Source organism: Zalophus californianus, chromosome 6 (genome assembly GCF_009762305.2).
Source record: "Zalophus californianus isolate mZalCal1 chromosome 6, mZalCal1.pri.v2, whole genome shotgun sequence".
NCBI classification, from domain to species: domain Eukaryota; kingdom Metazoa; phylum Chordata; class Mammalia; order Carnivora; family Otariidae; genus Zalophus; species Zalophus californianus.
In genome coordinates, this window is record NC_045600.1 from 140,017,897 (window position 1) to 140,036,802 (window position 18,906).

The 18,906-nt window shown below is 55.2% G+C and overlaps 1 protein-coding gene across 1 annotated transcript in view; it reads left to right on the forward strand.

Annotated features, from left to right (window-relative positions):
* Positions 1-18,675, forward strand: part of ACAN (aggrecan) — a 63,663-nt gene extending 44,988 nt beyond the window's left edge. Inside the window, exons 12-17 of the mRNA XM_027568787.2 lie at positions 118-3,888; positions 15,079-15,237; positions 15,543-15,625; positions 16,221-16,365; positions 17,166-17,348; positions 17,790-18,675. Coding sequence (XP_027424588.1) covers positions 118-3,888; positions 15,079-15,237; positions 15,543-15,625; positions 16,221-16,365; positions 17,166-17,348; positions 17,790-17,866 — 4,418 coding nt within the window. The 3' untranslated portion in view covers positions 17,867-18,675. The remainder of the gene's footprint in view (positions 1-117; positions 3,889-15,078; positions 15,238-15,542; positions 15,626-16,220; positions 16,366-17,165; positions 17,349-17,789) is intronic.
* The last annotated feature ends 231 nt before the right edge of the window (positions 18,676-18,906 follow it).

Genomic DNA, 18,906 nt, shown 5'->3' on the forward strand with positions numbered 1-18,906 from the left:
AGAAATCGTGGGAGCACACCTCTGAAGAAAAGTTTTACTGTGGAAGGAATGGGTGAGCCTCAAATAGAGCAGAGTTACTAAAGTAAATCCACACTTCATCTTCTTCCTTTCCTCCAGGGATCCCTCCAACGTGGCCTCCCACCAGCGCAGCAACAGAGGAGAGCACAGAAGGCCCTTCTGGAACGGAAGTGCCCTCAGCCTCAGAGGGGCTGTCCCCCTCGGAAAAGCCATCCCCCTCAGAGGAACTGCTCCCCTGGGAGGAGCTGTCCACACTTTTACCTCCAGTGCCCAGTGGGACTGAGCTGCCAGGCTCTGGGGAGGCATCCGGTGTACCTGAAGTCAGTGGTGACTTCACAGGCAGTGGAGAAGTTTCAGGACATCTGGACTTCAGTGGGCAACCCTCAGGGGAAAGTGCAAGTGGACTGCCCTCTGAAGATCTTGACTCCAGTGGGCTCACGTCTGCTGTGGGCTCAGGCCTGCCTGTGGGAAGTGGATTGCCCTCAGGGGATGAAGATAAAATTACATGGTCTAGCATTCCTAAAGTTGGAGGTGAGGGCCTAGAGACCTCTGCCTCTGGAGTAGGGGACCTCAGCGGGCTGCCTTCTGGAGAAGGTCCAGAAGCCTCTGCCTCTGGAGTAGGGGACCTCAGCGGGCTACCTTCTGGAGAAGGTCCAGAAGCCTTTGCCTCTGGAGTGGAGGACCTCAGTGGATTACCTTCTGGAGAAGGTCCAGAAGTCTCTGCCTCTGGAGTAGAGGACCTCAGCAGGCTGCCTTCTGGAGAAGGTCCAGAAGTCTCTGCCTCTGGAGTGGAGGACCTCAGTAGATTACCTTCTGGAGAAGGTCCAGAAGTCTCTGCCTCTGGAGTAGAGGACCTCAGCAGGCTGCCTTCTGGAGAAGGTCCAGAAGTCTCTGTCTCTGGAATAGAAGACCTCAGTGGATTACCTTCTGGAGAAGGTCCAGAAGTCTCTGTCTCTGGAGTAGAGGACCTCAGCAGACTGCCTTCTGGAGAAGGTCCACAAGTCTCTGCCTCTGGAGTAGGGGACCTCAGCGGGCTGCCTTCTGGAGAAGGTCCAGAAGTCTCTGCCTCTGGAGTAGGGGACCTCAGTGGACTTCCTTCTGGGAGAGAAGGTCTAGAGACCTCTGTCTCTGGTGTAGGGGACCTGAGTGGGCTGCCTTCTGGAGAAGGTCCAGAAGCCTCTGCCTCTGGAGTAGGGGACCTCAGTGGACTTCCTTCTGGAAGAGAAGGTCTAGAGACTTCTGTCTCTGGTGTAGGGGACCTCAGCGGGCTGCCTTCTGGAGAATTTCCAGAAGTCTCTGCCTCTGGAATAGGGGACCTCAGTGGACTTCCTTCTGGAAGAGAAGGTCCAGAAGCCTCTGCCTCTGGAGTAGGGGACCTCAGCGGGCTGCCTTCTGGAGAATTTCCAGAAGTCTCTGCCTCTGGAATAGGGGACCTCAGTGGACTTCCTTCTGGAAGAGAAGGTCTAGAGACCTCTGTCTCTGGTGTAGGGGACCTCAGTGGGCTGCCTTCTGGAGAAGGCCCAGAAGCCTCTGCCTCTGGAATAGGGGACCTCAGTGGACTTCCTTCTGGAAGAGAAGGTCTAGAGACCTCTGCTTCTGGAGTAGAGGATCTCAGTGGGTTGCCTTCTGGAGTAGAGAGTCATCCAGAGACTTCTGCTTCTGGAGTAGAGGACCTCAGTGAACTTCCTTCTGGAGGAGAGGGTCTAGAGACCTCTGTTTATGGAGCTGAGGATCTCAGTGGGTTGCCCTCTGGGAAAGAAGACTCGATTGGGTCAGCCTCTGGAGCCTTGGACTTTGGCAGAGTACCTTCCGGAACTCTGGGAAGTGGGCAAGCTCCAGAAGCAAGTGGCCTTCCCTCTGGATTTAGTGGTGAGTATTCAGGGGTGGACCTTGGAAGTGGCCCATCCTCTGGCCTACCTGATTTTAGTGGCCTTCCCTCTGGATTCCCAACTGTGTCCCTAGTGGATACGACATTGGTGGAAGTGGTCACAGCCACCAGTGCAAGTGAACTGGAAGGGAGGGGAGCTGTTGGCATCAGTGGTGCTGGAGAAACATCTGGGCTGCCCTTCAGTGAGCTGGACATTAGTGGGGCAGTTAGTGGACTCCCTTCAGGAGCTGAACTCAGTGGCCAAGTGTCTGGGTCTGCTGACATCAGTGGGGAAACATCTGGATTCTTCGGTGTCAGTGGACAGCCGTCAGGGTTTCCTGACATCAGTGGGGGAACATCTGGGCTTTTTGAGGTCAGTGGGCAGCCATCAGGGTTTTCTGGGGAAACAATGGGAGTGACAGAGCCTAGTGGACTGCCCTCCGGACAACCAGATGTCAGTGGAGAAACCTCTGGAGTTCTTTCTGGCGCTGGTCAGCCCTTTGGCATAACCGACCTGAGTGGAGAAACATCTGGGGTCCCTGATATCAGTGGGCAGCCATCGGGGTTGCCGGAGTTCGGTGGGACAACTTCTGGAGTCCCTGACCTGGTTCCCGGGACCATGAGTAGTAGTGGTGAGTCTTCTGGCATTACGTTTGTGGACAGCAGTTTGGTTGAAGTGACCCCAACTACTTTTAAAGAAGAAGAAGAAGGTTTAGGGTCTGTGGAAGTCAGTGGCCTCCCTTCAGGGGAGGCAGATCTCTCGGGCACGTCTGGGGTCATGGATGTCAGTGGACAAACTTCTGGAGCAATTGACTCCAGCGGGTTGACATCCCAGCCTCCAGAATTCAGTGGCCTGCCAAGTGGAGTAGCTGAAGTCAGTGGAGAATCCTCTGGAGCAGAGACTGGGAGCAGCCTGCCCTCGGGAGCATATGACGGCAGTGGACTCCCATCCGGTCTCCCCACTGTGTCTCTTGTAGACAGAACTTTGGTGGAATCCGTCACCCAGGCTCCAACAGCCCAAGAAGCAGGAGAAGGGCCCTCGGGCATTTTGGAACTCAGCGGTGCCCATTCTGGAGCACCAGACGTGTCTGGAGACCATTTGGGAGTTTTGGACCTAAGTGGGCTGCAGTCCGGGCTGGTGGAGCCCAGTGGAGAGCCATCAAGTACTCCATATTTTAGTGGGGACTTTTCTGGCACCATGGATGTAAGTGGAGAATCCTCTGCAGCCACGAGCACCAGTGGGGAGGCCTCAAGACTTCCAGAAGTTACTTTAATCACTTCTGAGTTCGTGGAGGGTGTCACGGAACCAACTGTTTCCCAGGAACTTGCCCAAAGACCCCCCGTGACGTACACCCCCCAGCTCTTTGAGTCCAGTGGAGAAGCCTCTGCGTCTGGGGATATTAGTGGAGCTACACCAAGGTTTCCCGGGTCTGGGCTAGAAGTGTTGTCTGTCCCGGAATCCAGCAGCGAGACGTCTGACGTTCCTGAGGCTGGGGTAGGGGCATCTGCCGCCCCTGAGGCCAGCGGACGAGCTTCCGGGGTCCCTGATGTGGGTGAAGCCACCTCTGCCTTCCCTGAAGCTGATGTGGAGGGGGCCTCAGGCCTGGGAGTGAGCGGCAGCACCTCAGCCTTTCCTGAAGGCCCCAGGGAGGGCTCGGCCACCCCGAAAGTACGGGAGGAGCCAACCAGCACCTACGCTGTGGGCACAGAGGCGTCAGGCTGGCCTTCGGCCACTCCGATGGTGTCTGGAGACAGGACTGAAGTCAGCGGAGACCTGTCTGGTCACACGTCGGGGCAGGATGTTGTCGTCAGCACTAGCGTCCCAGAATCCGAGTGGATCCAGCAGAGCCAGCGCCCTGCAGAGGCGCCTCTAGAAATCGAGTCCTCAAGCCCCTTGCACTCAGGAGAAGAGACCCAAACGGCCGAAACTGCCACTTCCCCCACAGATGTTTCCATCCTCACTTCTCCAGCAGGGACACATGAATCAGCACCAACCGTTCCAGGTATTGTCGGGATTTTTTTTTTCCTTTAAATGGGTTCGGGGAGTTCAGACTCTGGTGTAGAGGGAGGCGGTGTTAACCCAAGTTGCACCGCAGACCAGCTGTGCAGCCTCAGGCAAGTTTCTTAACTTCTCTGAGCCTCATCTGGAAGATGGCAAGAGTACCAGGGACCATTAAACAGGACATAAATATATATCGAACGAGCACTTAGCATCATACTTCGCACACAGCACGCACTTAGAGATTGGTGGTTGCTATTGTTACAGTGGAGTTACATCACCAGGGCCGTTGTATGTGAATCCAACTCTCTGTACTTGGGTGACTATTTAGATAGTGCTAGAAATTCTACTCACGCCCTTTCTCTTGGAGTTAATGTGAGATGAGAGAGTGAATCTGATGACATCTATGCCCAAATATTAACTTCACGTAGGGTTAAGACCTGCACAACGTAAGGAACTCTGAAGTGTCATTTTGGCTGTCCTAACTTTAGTCGACACAACCCAGGCACCAGGCACAGGAAGCTGATGATTTTCCTTTGCTTTTTGCGTGGGGATCCCTTGCACCTCCCTCTGGGCCGAGAGACCTTTCCCAGTCAGAGAGAGCCCCCCCACCCAAGATGCTGGGGCCAGGTGCCCAAGAGGGACAGAGTCCCCAGAAACATGCTGACCCAGAGCCAGCCTCGTGGGCTTCAGGGGACTTGTGCCCCCCACCTCGAGGTCTTGGAGGCAAGGCTGCACCCCAGGCAGGCAGCTGTGGTCTTGACACCGAGCGTCTCCCTGGGAGCTGCAGCCCCGCCAGGGCCCGTGCCGAGGCGTCCTGTGGGACCTGCCAGGAGATGGAGGGACACATCTCCTGCCTGTGCCCCACTGGCCACACTGGTGAGCATTGCAATATAGGTAAGCCCCTCATCGGCGTGAGGGTACAGGCAGGGGACCCAGGGGGACCCCTTTATCCCCAGAAGGGACAGAAGGCCAGAGGAGGCGACCAAGGCCGGCTGAGGCTCAGGCTTCCTGGCCTGGGAAGGAGAGGTGAGCAGTGAGAGGTGACGCCTCAGGGTAGAGGCCACAGGATAAACATGTCGCGTCTCTCTAGAGAGTCTAGTCTACATGGCGCTTCAGGGAAAAAAAGTTCAAGTAATTAAACCGAGAAATGGTTCGTTGTTTGTTAAGCCAATGATTGTTTGAGTCAAATGCCCAATATGCTTGAATTTTGAAGATAAAATTTGTGGTTTCCAGGAAGTGTGGAGCTGGGACGAAAATGGGGGAGAGCCGGTCACGCCTCATGGGAGCTGGGAGGGAAGCTCCGAGGGGGCGGTCTTGCATCGTGCAGAGTCGCCCTCTGCAGGAAAGCCCCGGCAGACCCCTCCATGCTCAGACCTGGGTGGGATTTGGGTCCCCATTCTTGCCCTGAAGGAAATGACACCCCCAGCTGCAGGTGAGCTTGGCCTTGCCGCGCCCTGCGCCTTGGCACCCACCGCCCTGGGGCCTCTGTCCTTTGCCATGGATCAAGCAACTTGTAGGACAGGTGAGGAGCCAGGCGGGTCCTCTGATTGGAGGTGGCCCCCAGAACGAGATGATGAGGATCTGCCTGTTTTCCCCGAACACGTCGAGGCCTGTGGCCATGAGGACGTATCCTCTTGTCAAGGATCAGCACCCTTAAGGGAACAGATGCCCAGGTACCTCCAAGCCCATATTTTTGGGATAGGTCTCTGCACTGCCCCCACGCCCTTACCCCAGGCTCTGTCCCAGAGTCTTTCATAGAAGAGCTTCATTCCTCTGACATATGCAGAATCAGAGCCGTGAATCCTGGGGGAGAGCAGATCCCACGAGACCAACAGGGCCAGGCTGTTTGTATATATTAATATATATGCAAATTAATACCTCACAATATATGCTCCCATCATATAAATATGCTGTGTACTTGGCCCTTACACAGGAAATGTTCCGTGTAAGCAGGTCCTAGGGGGACTACGGATTCACTCTTTCCTCCCCTGGGGTCAGCCTTCAGCCATGTGGCGGGGCCATGACTAAGAGCACTGTGGCCCTCTGTGGCCAGAAGGTGGGCTCTCCTAGGGTGGTCCTGGCCTTACCGCCTAGGGGTTAGTATGTCACGGGGCCGCGGTGACCCCTGGGACTCCAGCCACACCCCTCCATTGTCCTCCCTCTGGCTGTGGCTGGTGGAGAGCGGCAGGGGCCCCAGTCCTATGTTCATGGACATAGCCTGAGCCAGAGAGGAACAGACTCAGGGCCCAGCAGGACTTCCAGGACAGCCACCAGGACCGGAATCCCCCTCCCGCCCTGGTGTTTGTATCTTCTGACACCTCTCTCCCTTCTTAGCAAGTCCTTCCCCAAGCAAAAATCACAGCAGGGCTCATGGCCTTGGAGTGAGAGGTTGGCAGCAATGGACCCTAACTGCTGGAAGGACAGCCTTTCTCTGATCGTGTGTACCCCCACAGGGCTTTCTGCCCCCACAATTTCTTCCCAGACAGCTCTGTGGGTAGCTTGGCCGTTATCCCCATCTGAAACTACCATACGGAGAGTTCAGGGTTTTGCCTAGCTCTTCCAAGGGAGTCAAATCCAGAACTGGGGTCTTCATTCACTTGTTTAACACACTCCGCTAAATAAGAAGCTCCCTCTCGAACATAAGAATCAGTTGCTAGTCTTCACTTGGGAGGTGAACTTCAGAGCCACCAGAATGGAGAGAGGTTATAGATGTGGGGCTTGGCCAAGCCCTCGGCACCTCATTTGTAATAGGGTCAAAGGAGTGATTCTCAGCTTTAGGAACCTCCTGATGCCTGGGGTCCCACTCCCCCAGATTCTGATTGAAACAGTCCTATGGCCTTGGCACTGGGGTTTTAAAGAGCACCCAGGTGACTCCAGGGTGCAGCCAGGGCTGAGAAACTGCTGTAAGGATTAAGAACTCCTGTGTACAGCGTCTGGCCCCAGGAGGCATCAATAAAGATTACTTCGCCTTCCCCATCTCTCACGCCACTGGTTAGGAAAAGCTTTATCATCTCTAAAGAACAGGTGGTGAGGATGCTTCCAAAAAAGCCTGCAGATAGCATCCCCTCTCCGCAGGTGACCCACCGTGATCTTGAGCTAGAACCCACAAGCACAGTCTGTTGAAAGACAGTGTGGGTCAGTGTTCTCCGGGTGCCAGAGGTAACAAAATATAGCATTATTTCTGTGGCAATATTTGAATACTCAGTGTGACCTTCCACCTAGTAAATGAGGTTGGAGGCTGTTATTTAGTCCTTAAGAGAAAATATTTGACAATTACCATCATCTTGCTAAGTCAGCATTGTGGTAAACAAGTGCTTGATAAATGACTCATCTCCACTCTTGACATCAAAATAAACATGTTTAATGAATGGAGATTTTTTTAGCGATTGAAAAAGCAGAGCTAGCTACCCCATTCCAATCCACTTAAGAAGCAACAGCTTCCTCCCCACCTCTTTTGCTGACATTCGCTGAGATTTCTGGCTCTGAGGTTTCAATCCTCCTTAGAATCACCTGTGTGCTTTTAATTTTTAAAAAAGCTCCACACCTGGGTCCCACCTGGAGCCACCCCGATGGAACTGGTCTGAAGAGGGACTCTGGCATTGGTATTTTTAAAAATCTTTTAAAAATTTTTGTTAACTACCATAGTGATTCTGATGCGCAGCTAAGGTTGAGACATTCTGTTCTAATCAGATCTCACATCCAGTTTTCCAGCGATCAGTGGTGCTGGGTGTATTTCTCTAAACTCCTGGGTTAGAAGGGCATGAACACAAAATTCAGTCAGCCCTCTTTACTGTCTTACTGCCGTTCTTCACTTTGTAGGCTTGAGGCTCTGATCTATGATCTGACGCTGTCTCTTCCCCTGGAGCAGGGAGGTTGGAATTCCAGTGAAATCTTAGCTCCAGGGGTCGGGGGAGAGGGGGATGCTGTCAAAGCAAGTGAAAATACAGGGTTACAGGGCGCCTGGGTGGCTCAGTTGGTTGGGCGACTGCCTTCGGCTCAGGTCATGGTCCTGGAGTCCCAGGATCGAGTCCTGCGTCGGGCTCCCTGCTCAGCGGGGAGTCTGCTTCTCCCTCTGACCCAACCCCCTCTCATGCTCTCTCTCTCTCTCTCTCTCATTCTCTCTCTCTCAAATAAATAAATAAAATCTTTAAAAAAAAATACAGGGTTACAAGTGCAAATACAAATCACACCTTCATGATTTGACATAACCAAAAAATCTATGGGCAGATTTGAACAGGGAACCACAGTCGACCCTTGAACAGCACTGGGGGTTAGGGGTGTCAGCCCGCCGCAAAATTGAAAATCTGCATATAAATTTTGACTCCCCAATATTTAACTATTCATAGCCTCCTGTTGACCAGAAGCCTTAGTAATAACAGAAAGTCAATTAATACTTATTTTGTATGTTATATGTATTATATACTGTATTCTTATAATAAAGTAAGCCAAAGGCAAGAAAATGTTATTCAGAAAATCATGAAGAGGGTACTCCTGGCTGGCTTAGTAGGTAGAGCTTGTGACTCTTGATCTCGGGGTCATGAGTTCAAGCCCCACGTTGGTCTTACTTAATTTTAAAAATATACAGAAAAAAATCATAAGAAAGAGAAAACACATTTACAGTACTGTATTGTAAAAAATCTGCATATAAGCAAACACACAAACCCATGTTAGTTCAAAGGTCAACTGTAATTGAATTTAAAAAGCATGCTATTAAAGTCACATTCAAGATCAAACTTTAAGACTTGATAGTATAATTATAGCATACTGGTTAATTTAATGATGTTTATTTTAAAAGCAAATTGAAACTGATAAATATGTTCTTATAACCCTTCTATCAATTATGATAGAAAGCAAGTGTATTTACTCAGGTCTGTCCATCTGATTGATCCTAGGTCTTTGCAGGGTGTAGGACATCCACTGAGTTAAGAAATTGTCTCTGTGCTTCTTGAAGGGATTTTTCTCCCATGTTTGTCCAGGAAAGTTATGTCCAGGGTCACCACATACAGCTGCACAGGTTGTGCACTGAACAACTTGAATACCATTCATATATTCTTTATGATTTGCAACCCCTTTAGTTGGGTGTCATTTGAGTAAAAGTACCTGCTGTCACTCTTCATTCAGCCTTTTCTATGAGCCAAATAAATTCTCTCACTTGGAGGTCCTAGGCTCTGACATAAGCAAAAGCTGGGCAAGACCTATTCCAGATACAGGCCTGAGTTCTCCAATTCAGATGCCAAAGTGATCATTTGGAAGTATCTTATTCCCCCTTGCCTTTACCAGGGGGCTGTCAGTTATTTTCTCCCCTAAGGTAGGGCCTGGTTCAGGAACAAATCATCCCTTTTGGTTATAGTAGTGGGAAGAAGACTCAGAGTTCTGACACTCCCCAGGGTCCCTGCTCTTGGCCTGACGCAGCAGAAATGATAATGAGATGCTGAGATCCAAAACTTCAGTGTCCCTCTTCCTCCACGGGGCACAAAGGCCCAACTTCCAGCCTCAGTGTCTGATTCTTCCCTCCATCTCTTCCGGTCTGTCTCCCTGGCTTACGCGCATGGGCAGGCCACTTCCCTTGTTTCCTTACCTGTACTCTAGGACACATGACATCTGTGCCCTGGGGCTATTGAGGGTAAAGTGTGTGGGAGCCATTGTGTCTGGGTCAGGGAAGATTCGTGAGAGAGACCGGTTCCTTCTCTTTGCTCTCTTCCTTCATGCAGTCTGCCCATGGCCCAAAGCCCTTCCCAGCCCCCCACCTGCTGGCAGCCTGTCTGGGGTCCCCCCAACTCTGTGCTCAGCCCAGCTCAACTCCTCTCGTGGTTCCAGAAAACGAGCAACATCCCAACTGCCCTTCACAGAAAGAGGTGTGGGCACTGCAAGGCTGGAGGGAGAGGCAATGAGGCCTGGCAGGCGTGCGCGGCTCCCGAGAAAGCCCCACGCAGGATGCTCAGCCCTCTTCCTACAGTGGAAGGCTTCTCTCACCTGCCCTGCTGGCACCCACAGTCTCTGTGCGCTTCAGCATTTTGGCCCTTCCTTCCCTTCTCATCTGTGAATCCCGGGCCCTGCCCAAAACAGCTTCGGAACCCGGGAACAGGTTCCCTGAGTTTCGGTCACCCCCCACCCCCACCCCCGGGGCCTTCTCAGATTGGGTGCCAAAGCCAGGAGGACAACAACACGGCCTCCCCTTGGGTCTCTGGCCACCTGGGGGCGAGTGATATGAAATAAGCATCTGGGATAAGGGAGGCCACCTGGCCTGACCTCCCTGGGGCCTCCGCCTCCCCGCCCCTCCCCCACGCGAGCCAGAGGCCCCAGGGTTGACTTCCGGCTCTTCTGCCCACAGGCCACTCCTGTCCCCTGCTCTCTACAACTGCTTTAGCGCCTCCATTTGCTTCAGCCCCCCTCGCCCGGTGCTTCCCATGTCCCATAATGATGCTAATGGACACAAGAGAACAGGGGCTCCTGTTGAGCAGCCCCCAGCTTCCGCCCGGCCCACCGGCCTGACCTATTGCTGCTACTGCTGCTGCTGGGAATCCTGGTGCATGCTGGGAATCCAAGTGCATGCTGGGACTCCTGTCAGTTCCTCCATGCATTTTGGTTTTGCTTGGAACAGTTCCGACCTTGGAACTGTTGGTGTCTAATCTGTGGTGCGAGCTCCCTGAGATGAAGTTACGAACTCCGCGGGAGCAGAGAGACGCCTGAGGACCTGAGATTTTCAGGCCACCCACTGCCCAAACCCAACTCTGGCCCAGCAGATGTCTACTATGTACCAGCTGGCGAAAAGGAACCATAAGAAAGTGCTTTTGCCTTCTTAAGAGGGGATGGACTTTAAGGTCTACTCTGCTATCCTGAGAGGCAAGAACTAACCCTGGAATGTATTTAGGACGCTGATGACGTGGACACCACCCACAGACATGTCGGGTCCTGAAGGTTGTATGAACACAGCTGCATATACCAAGGCTTAGCCATATGTCATGATGCCCCATGGGCCAGTGACACCCATTCATTGCAGAATCTTATTGATCTGGGAAGAAGAGCTTCACAATACCTTTTATCATGTTCCCAGGGGAAGGTACCCAGAGAAAACCAGCAGGAGCCTTTGTATAAAGACGAAGAGAGTAAGAGATCCCCAGGTTTCTGGCTTCTCAGAAAAAGGCAGAAAGACCGGATTAGGAGATTCACTTCTCACCTTGGCTGATGGATGAAGATTGAGGCCAATGATTTACCAATTCCAGTCCCACAAAGAAGATGGATCAGAAAGAACATCTTGGGCCAGAAGAACAGAAGGGAGGAAGAGTCTGCCCGGGAAGAAGAGGTTGATGGGGACTGGCCTGTACCCCAGGGTGGTGGCTAGCCACTTACTAAGTGACTCACCAGCTTCAGATATTAGTCCCAACTGGCTGGAATGGAACCTGTCCGGAAATTGTGACTCACTGGAGATGTCCACGTTCTAAGGCCCTAAGCTGGAAGGAACATGGGAAAATGCTGGGCTGGTTTCTCTTCCTCCCCCGAAGAGAATGATGCTGGCTTCATCTTTATAAGATATTCTAGAACCTGATGTACTGAAGACAAAGGTGTCTGTGACTCCCAAAGATCGAATGAGTCTCATGCGGATATCCCATGCTACCATTCGCTCATGGTTCTGTACTCTCCAGGCCACCTCTGGCTTGTTCATGCCTTGCTCTCTTGCCTCGGTTCATAACTACAGAGGAAGATAAGAAAAGAAAGAGCTCTAACAAACTTCAGGCACTTGACTTCCAGTGTCCTTGCTCACCAGCGTCATGTTCAGAGCCAGTTCAGACCCCAAGGCCTCTTGAAATATTCACAAGAGAAGGCATCTTGGAGGAGCTACACGCTCACTCTTCCAACGGGCGTTTGCCTTCAGAAGCACCAGATCTCTTCACCCGCAGGGAAACCTGGCTCCCGTGCTCCAAGCTTGCCAGTCAAGAATCACACACATCCAAGAAAACCCTTGTTGGATCTTTGGCTCAGCACTCCAATATGGCGGCGGCAGCAGCAGCAGCAACAGCTCTTAGGAAGTCCAGCCACCCCACCTCTTAGGAAGAGCAGCAGGGCTGGCCACCCATAAAGCACCTGCAGTGCTTGCCAAGCTGGAGTTCCTGGCAAGAGTCCTAATGGTGGCCCTTGGTTTCTTGCAGACATTGATGAGTGCCTCTCAAGTCCTTGTCTGAATGGAGCCACCTGCGTGGACGCCATCGACTCTTTCACATGCTTATGCCTTCCCAGCTACCGAGGGGACCTGTGTGAGATTGGTACGGCCGTCTCGGCTTCAGCTAATGTTACTAACTGCTGCACCCCCTCCTCCTCCATCACCCTTCCTTCTAACCACAGGCTCTTGGCGCTGGTTGGGGCCCGCACGGTCCAGCCAGCCAGCCACTTCAGGGGCCACCGGTGAGAAGTGTGCCTCACTCACTCCTACTCTTCTTGCCCGTCCTTGTGGAAGCCCTCCTCTGGGGCGTTGGCTGATCTGACCACAGGAGAGACATGCAGCCGGGCCAGCCTGCACTTTGGAAGGTGGGGCCCTAGGGGATCTTTAAAACACTAACCTTCGTCAGGGCTTCCAGACCCTCTGATGCCACCCCGAGGCTGGTGCATGCATCAGACTAAAGAGGACAGAGCTGATCCCGTGCATTTGTCTGGAAGGAAGCTATGGGTGGGAGTAATCGGTTCTCTCTCCGGAGGACACCACAGATCTTCCAGCCCGGTCATGAGCATGTGTCGGCCTGCTATATTACCCAGGGGACCTTTGTGGCCCCTCCATGGCCTGGGAAGCCACCAGGCCACACTGACCACGCTGCCTCTTTCTTCTCTGGCAAGAGCTCTGTTTTGTCTGCCTGAGAGCTCCCATGTCACCGGCATGACATGCGTGAGCAGGGACTGCTGCATGTCCACGTCTTCTCATCACCAGGGACAGCTGCCATGTCAGTGCCACTCTGGCCCGTGCTTCCTCTTCCCCGCCCTTGTGCAAGTCAAAAGCCGGGCCAGGGAGAACAGAGCCTCACTACAAGGGATGGGGGCTGAGTTTCCCATTTTGGGCCTTGCCAATCCCTTTGCTTCTGCACCCAGGCCAGGCTCAGCTGGGGGAGCTGTGTGCCAGGAACTTGTCAGGGTCAGCTGGAGCCCCCCAACTTTCTCACTCTGGTGCTTCTGGTCTCCCCCCTGCCATCCTTCTGGGCCTCAGGGCCATCCCAACTCAGAAGGAGGGAGATGGGGCTTGTATTTACTAGTAGCAATAACCCATGCAGACCTAGAAGCATGCAGGGGTTCAAAACCATTTTCTATGATCTCTCAAGTTGGATATCCCAGAAACTTCCAGAAAGCAGATGAAGCTCCTGGGAAGTCTCCCTTTGGTCCTAAGCAGGGTGGGGAGGTAGTTTGGGATTGCATGTTCCTTCGAGGCACCGCCAAGATCACAGACTGGTGGGTGAACTTAAGTCTTCTGGAAGAAAAGGCCTGGACCCTTTTCCTTCCCTGCAGCCTCTAACCCTCCACCTCCACCCCAAGACACCAAGAAATTAGGCATGGGGTCTTGGCTGGGGGGAGAATGGAGGGTTATAGGATTCTCTCCTCAGGATGCCAAAATATTTGCCACAGGGGAGAAGTGTCTGGCCTGTTGGCACAGACAACAGCTCTTGGATGCCAGACGAGGAAAGGAGGTGCTCTGCCCAGCGTGGAGGCAGGCGGAGATGGTGCTGGTGCCGGCCAGTTGGGCGCTGGGCCAGGTCGCCCAGCTAAGCAAAGCGAGTCTCCATCTCTTCCCCCCCATTTCAGTCCATTGGGTGCTTCACGGCTTGGCTCCGGGCCCGCTGCACCATCCCGCCTTGCTGGAGTTCTGTTCATTCTTCCCCAGAGCCTCCATCCTGCATGCCCTGGCCCCTCCCAGAGCTGTTACGCCCCCCACATTTGCCTGCTCAGCCCAGCTGTCAGCACTGTCAGCCCTGGAATGATGTGGCCTCCTCTGGCCTCCTGGGAGGCCTTGCCACCTTCTTTCCAGACCTTTGCCTTGCTCCTTGGAGGAGGCATCGGCTGCAGGGGACCAGCGGCCTCCCCCTCAGCCCTCCTGCTGCTCCGCCTCTTCTCAGGCTGCTGGCCTCCGCATGTCCTCTGTGTCTGCCTTCCCCGAGTGTCTCTCTTCCACGCCTTCAGGCTAAGCCTCCTGCCCCGTCAGGTACGGGTCCTCCCATCCTGGGTCAGCCAGACTCTGGGTAGCACCCAGTAAGGGAGGCTCCATACAGCCTGCAGGGTTCACGGCCCTGTACTCAGGCCCCCAGGCCCGAGGAGCAGCAGGGGAAGGAGGAAGAGAGGGTCTTGGAATCCCCTCTGTCCAGTGGTGTGCTGGCTGATGGTTAATAACCGGCTCCTAGAGAGGAAGGGGGAGCCCTGATGTGTGGAGTCTGCCGATCTCTGAGGAATTTACAGCTACCAACGTGATGTCCCTGAAGGCTGAGACGGGAAGATGCATTCATAATGGCTCTCCCAAGCCTGAAGGAGCCAGCTCTGGCCCCTGCCTCTGTCTGTCCCTCCGGGCTACTCCAAGAGCTCCAAACCAGTGCCCTCTCCTGAACTCAGAACCCATTGCCCATATAGGTTTGTGAGGAGAGAAGCTCCTCCCTCTTCTCATCTGCCCCCAAGAAATTAAATAAACAGCCGAGGCCCCTGGGTCATGGACCCCCGGTTGGCTACCTCGTCCTCCAAGTGGCAGGTATCTTGTGCCCAGCCAGAGCCAGCTCAGATCGACAGATATAGGGCTCTGAGTCTTCTGTAGACCCAGAGCAGCCTTATTTCTGCTCCTCTATGCCTACCCGAAGTGCCATTTCATGCCCCCAGCGCGGCCTGCTGTGGCCCCCTTCACACGCCCCGCTCAACTCCCTCCCTGCCTCCCCACCTTAACCTCCACACCTCCCACCTTCCACCCTGCAGAGCAGGAGAAAAGCTTGGGGGCGGGGAGGGGGGGGGGGCCGACATCAGGGAAAGAAAGGGTGGGAGCCTGCCCAGAGGCTCTGGGGCTCCAGGGCCAGGCCTTCCTGGCTCCCAACTTGAGCCCCATCTAGATGGGCCTCTCCCTTCAAGGATGGACATGGAAGGTGGGGTGAATGTAGGCGGCTGGCGTACGACTGGCCACACTGGACACCCCCAGGTGGCCTCGGGGCTTCTCTCTTCAAGCCCCTGACCTGTGTTGCAGACCAAGAGCTGTGTGAGGAGGGCTGGGCCAAGTTCCAGGGTCACTGTTACCGCTACTTTCCCGACCGCGAGAGCTGGGTGGATGCCGAGAGCCGGTGTCGGGCTGAACAGTCACACCTGAGCAGCATCGTCACCCCCGAGGAGCAGGAGTTTGTCAACAGTGAGTGCCGGGGTGGGGGAGCCCGCAGGGCCTGCAGGGGTGGAGGGCAGGGAGGGAAGGAAGGGGGTTGCCACCGGGGCTGTACCCCAAAGCCCCGGACTAACCCTGTGGCTATTGCCAGTCCATGCCAGCTTGGGTGGTGGTCTGCACGTGCGTGCGCTGAGACCGTTGTCAGGGCCGCAGAAGCAGGTGGCTTGCTCCTAGGAGCCCACCCACCTCCTGCCCCTCCCCCATCCCCTCTGGCTCTGCGAGCTCAAGTTCTCAGGGTGTCCAGCGCCCTGCCCATCATCCACGTCTCTCTCTAGACAACGCCCAAGACTACCAGTGGATCGGCCTGAATGACAGGACCATCGAAGGGGACTTCCGCTGGTCAGACGGACACTCCTTGGTGAGTTCTGCCGCCCAGAGTCGGGGAAGGCACACACCTACTGAGCAGCATCTGGGCTGGGAGCCCTAGGGCCTGGGACTGTGTCTCCGTCCTCTCTGCCAGGGCCGGGCGGGTCGAGTGAACACCGGCATGAACAGGGGGGTGAGGAAGACAATGATGGAATGCAGGCACATCATCAGAAGGGGTACGTGGAGGCTTTCAAGGGCTTCCTTGCCCACAGAGGACTCGGTCTACTCTAGGAGGCAGGCCGACAGAAAGTGGCATAGATGCCAAGGGACATAGTAAATGCTGCAGGTCAGTGGAGGAAGTCAGGGAGGGCTTCCTGGAAGAGGTGAATGGGAACAGGGTCGTGGGTTGGGGAAGGGGACTCCGTCCCAGGGCCAGGCCTGAGGGAGAGGCCTAGGGAGACAGTCTGGAGTTGGGAGCCATGTCTCTACTGCCCAGTCCTCCCCAAACGAGGCAGCCTGTGAGACTCTCCCCTGCTGGCCCGATGGAGGAGTGGCATGGGTACCTCATCAGGGACTGAGAAGAAGGGGGGGGTCAGGCCAAGCTCCTGCCTCAGCCTCACCCCTGCCTCCCCAACCCCCCCCCCCAGCAATTTGAGAACTGGCGCCCCAACCAGCCCGACAACTTCTTCGTCAACGGGGAGGACTGCGTGGTGATGATCTGGCACGAGAAGGGAGAGTGGAATGACGTGCCCTGCAATTACCACCTGCCCTTCACGTGTAAAAAGGGCACAGGTGAGCAGGCCCCCCCCCCCCCCCCCCGCCGGAGAGGCCCCGCCGGGGTGGAGTCAGGACCTGAGGCTCCTGCTGGGGGGCCTGGGGCAAGGCTCCTGGTCTCTGGGCTGCTGATGTCCCCTCCCCCACCCAGCAGGCAGACTGGCACTGGTGGGGGGGGCTCTCCCTGTGCCAGTGTCCCACAGCCAATGGCAAGAGCAGGCCCACTCCTAGGGAGAGTGAGGGTCCCAGGCTAGAGGACAGACCGGCCCCTATGCACACAGCCCCCAGGGCCCCCGCACAGAAGGTCCCTCACGAGGACTGTCCTGCGTGGGGAGCCCCGCTCTCTTTGGGGTCCCCATGCGTGTCAGTTGTCAGGTCCCGATCCTCCCCGTGGAGTCTGTGGACACGGAGGTGCTGGTCGAACACACCCCTCCTATTCCTGTGCCCTGCCCAGACCGCCTCTCTGTCCCGCTGTTTTCATAAAGAGGTCACAGACCATCTACCCGACGCTCGCCCCTTTCCCCACCCTTCTCCCTCCCTGTTGTCTTTCCCTCAGCCCCTCAAGACCCTCCTTTTTTTCCCCCCTGCCATGCTGCTCTAAATCACGGAGGAACCCAGATGTTAGAACCTATGGTTCCCAGATGCTTAGCACAGCATGAAAATGCCCCTCTACCAGCAGCCAGGCCTCACGGCCAGCTGTCCAAGCACGGTGCCCCTTGCTTGGGCTCTGGGCTGTCTCATCACGGCCAGAGGGGGCCACACCGGCTCATCACGGGAGACCCTCTGAGAGTCCTTTCTCAAGGGTGTTTGCCCCTCAGTGGCCTGCGGAGACCCCCCCGTGGTGGAACACGCCAGGACCTTCGGGCAGAAGAAGGACCGGTACGAGATCAATTCTCTGGTGCGGTACCAGTGCACAGAGGGCTTCGTCCAGCGCCACGTGCCCACCATCCGGTGCCAGCCCAGCGGGCACTGGGAGGAGCCTCGGATCACCTGCACAGACCGTGAGCACCGCCCCTCCCCCAACCCTGGCTGGGCACAGCATTAGATCCTGCCACCAGGTCCTCCTTCCTGCTCCCGGAGCCCGGCAGTGGCTGGCCCTCTCCTGGGGGGTCCTGAGCACCAGCTGTCTGCACTATCCAGGGGCTCCATCCCTCTCACTCCCCCCTGCCTTCAGGGAGGGCTCGCTCTCACTTTCCCTGAGAGGATGAAAGAAAAAGCAGGTGGCCGGCTTCTTCAAGACCAGCTCACAGCCCCTCGGCCCAAGTTGGGGCCAAGAAAAATCAAAATCAGAAAGCGGGTAAAGCCTCAGGTTGCCCTTCTTGAGCCCATGGTTTCTGCAGGGAAGGGGAGCCAGCTGAGGAGGGGCAAGTGGGGAGAGGCTAGGCTGCCCCAGCTTCCTTTGGAGCAAGCGGTCAAGATTTCCGGTCTCCCTTTCACCCCAGCCTCCACGTACAAGCGCAGACTACAGAAGCGGAGCCCACGGGCCCCACGGAGGAGCCGACCCAGCACAGCCCACTGAGAGCAGCTTCCAGGATGCGCCCAGGATCCTGAGCCCAGGAGCCTCGCCAGGCTGACGTCCACACGGACGGTGTCTTCTTCTTGTCGCTTTCTGTCATATAAGGAATTCCATTAAAGAAGGAAAAAACCAAATCCCACATTGTGTATGCACCTGCCCCCCGCCCCCCCAAATCGCCAACACTGCATCTGAATTTCCCCCCCAATGCCAAAGCCAAGCAAACGTATTGTAACCCGTGGACTGAGTCTAGAGACATTTCTTCAATCTCCCGTTGTGCCTTTCCAGGGACCAGTGCAGGGACAGGGGGAGAAGGGGAGGGGTTAAGTTAAATAAAGAAGATTATTTTTTGTTTCCTGACTTTATCCAAGAGCAGTGCAATGGTTGGTTCTTTCCCCTCCGGGGAGAGCTAGGGAGGAGGGAGGAAGGGGCCCGAAGAGCTGGGACCAGACCGGACTGCAGCTGAATGTATTGGATGAGGGGCCAGGAGGGCCGCACGGTCTGTGTGGGGGGAGAAGCCTGGGGGAGAGGGGGCGGGCTCCGCCGAGGATGAGGGGGCAGGAGAGAACCGCTGAGGGATCTTCTGCTGCGTGGGGGGTCGGGTTCCCTCCCAAGGTCCCTCTTCCAGCGTCCTCTCACCCAGGCTGCCACCCGAGCAGCTGTCCATCTCAGCAGGGCTGGGTGGGGGGGGGGCACTTCCTTCCCAGCGGGAGTGCCGCCCCACCCCCTCCCCCCTCCCCCCACACCTCCGGGACGGTGCAGGCACCAGAGTTCCGTGCACCTATTTATATTTTTGAAAACTGAAGATTATGATAATTATAATAATAAAGACATTGGAAGAGATCTCTTTCTTTTCTTTTCCCTTTCTTTAATAAAAAAGAGAAGGCAACCAGCATCTGAGGTCTGCCAAAGGGGCTCTTAGGAATGGAGGGCAGTTGGGACATGTTTCCATCAAATGACCCCAAATTGGGTGACTCTTGTCTCTTCGCAAAGCCTGGAACAGTCACACCTGTTGTACTTTATTTTTGTGAGGGTACCTGTGCGTT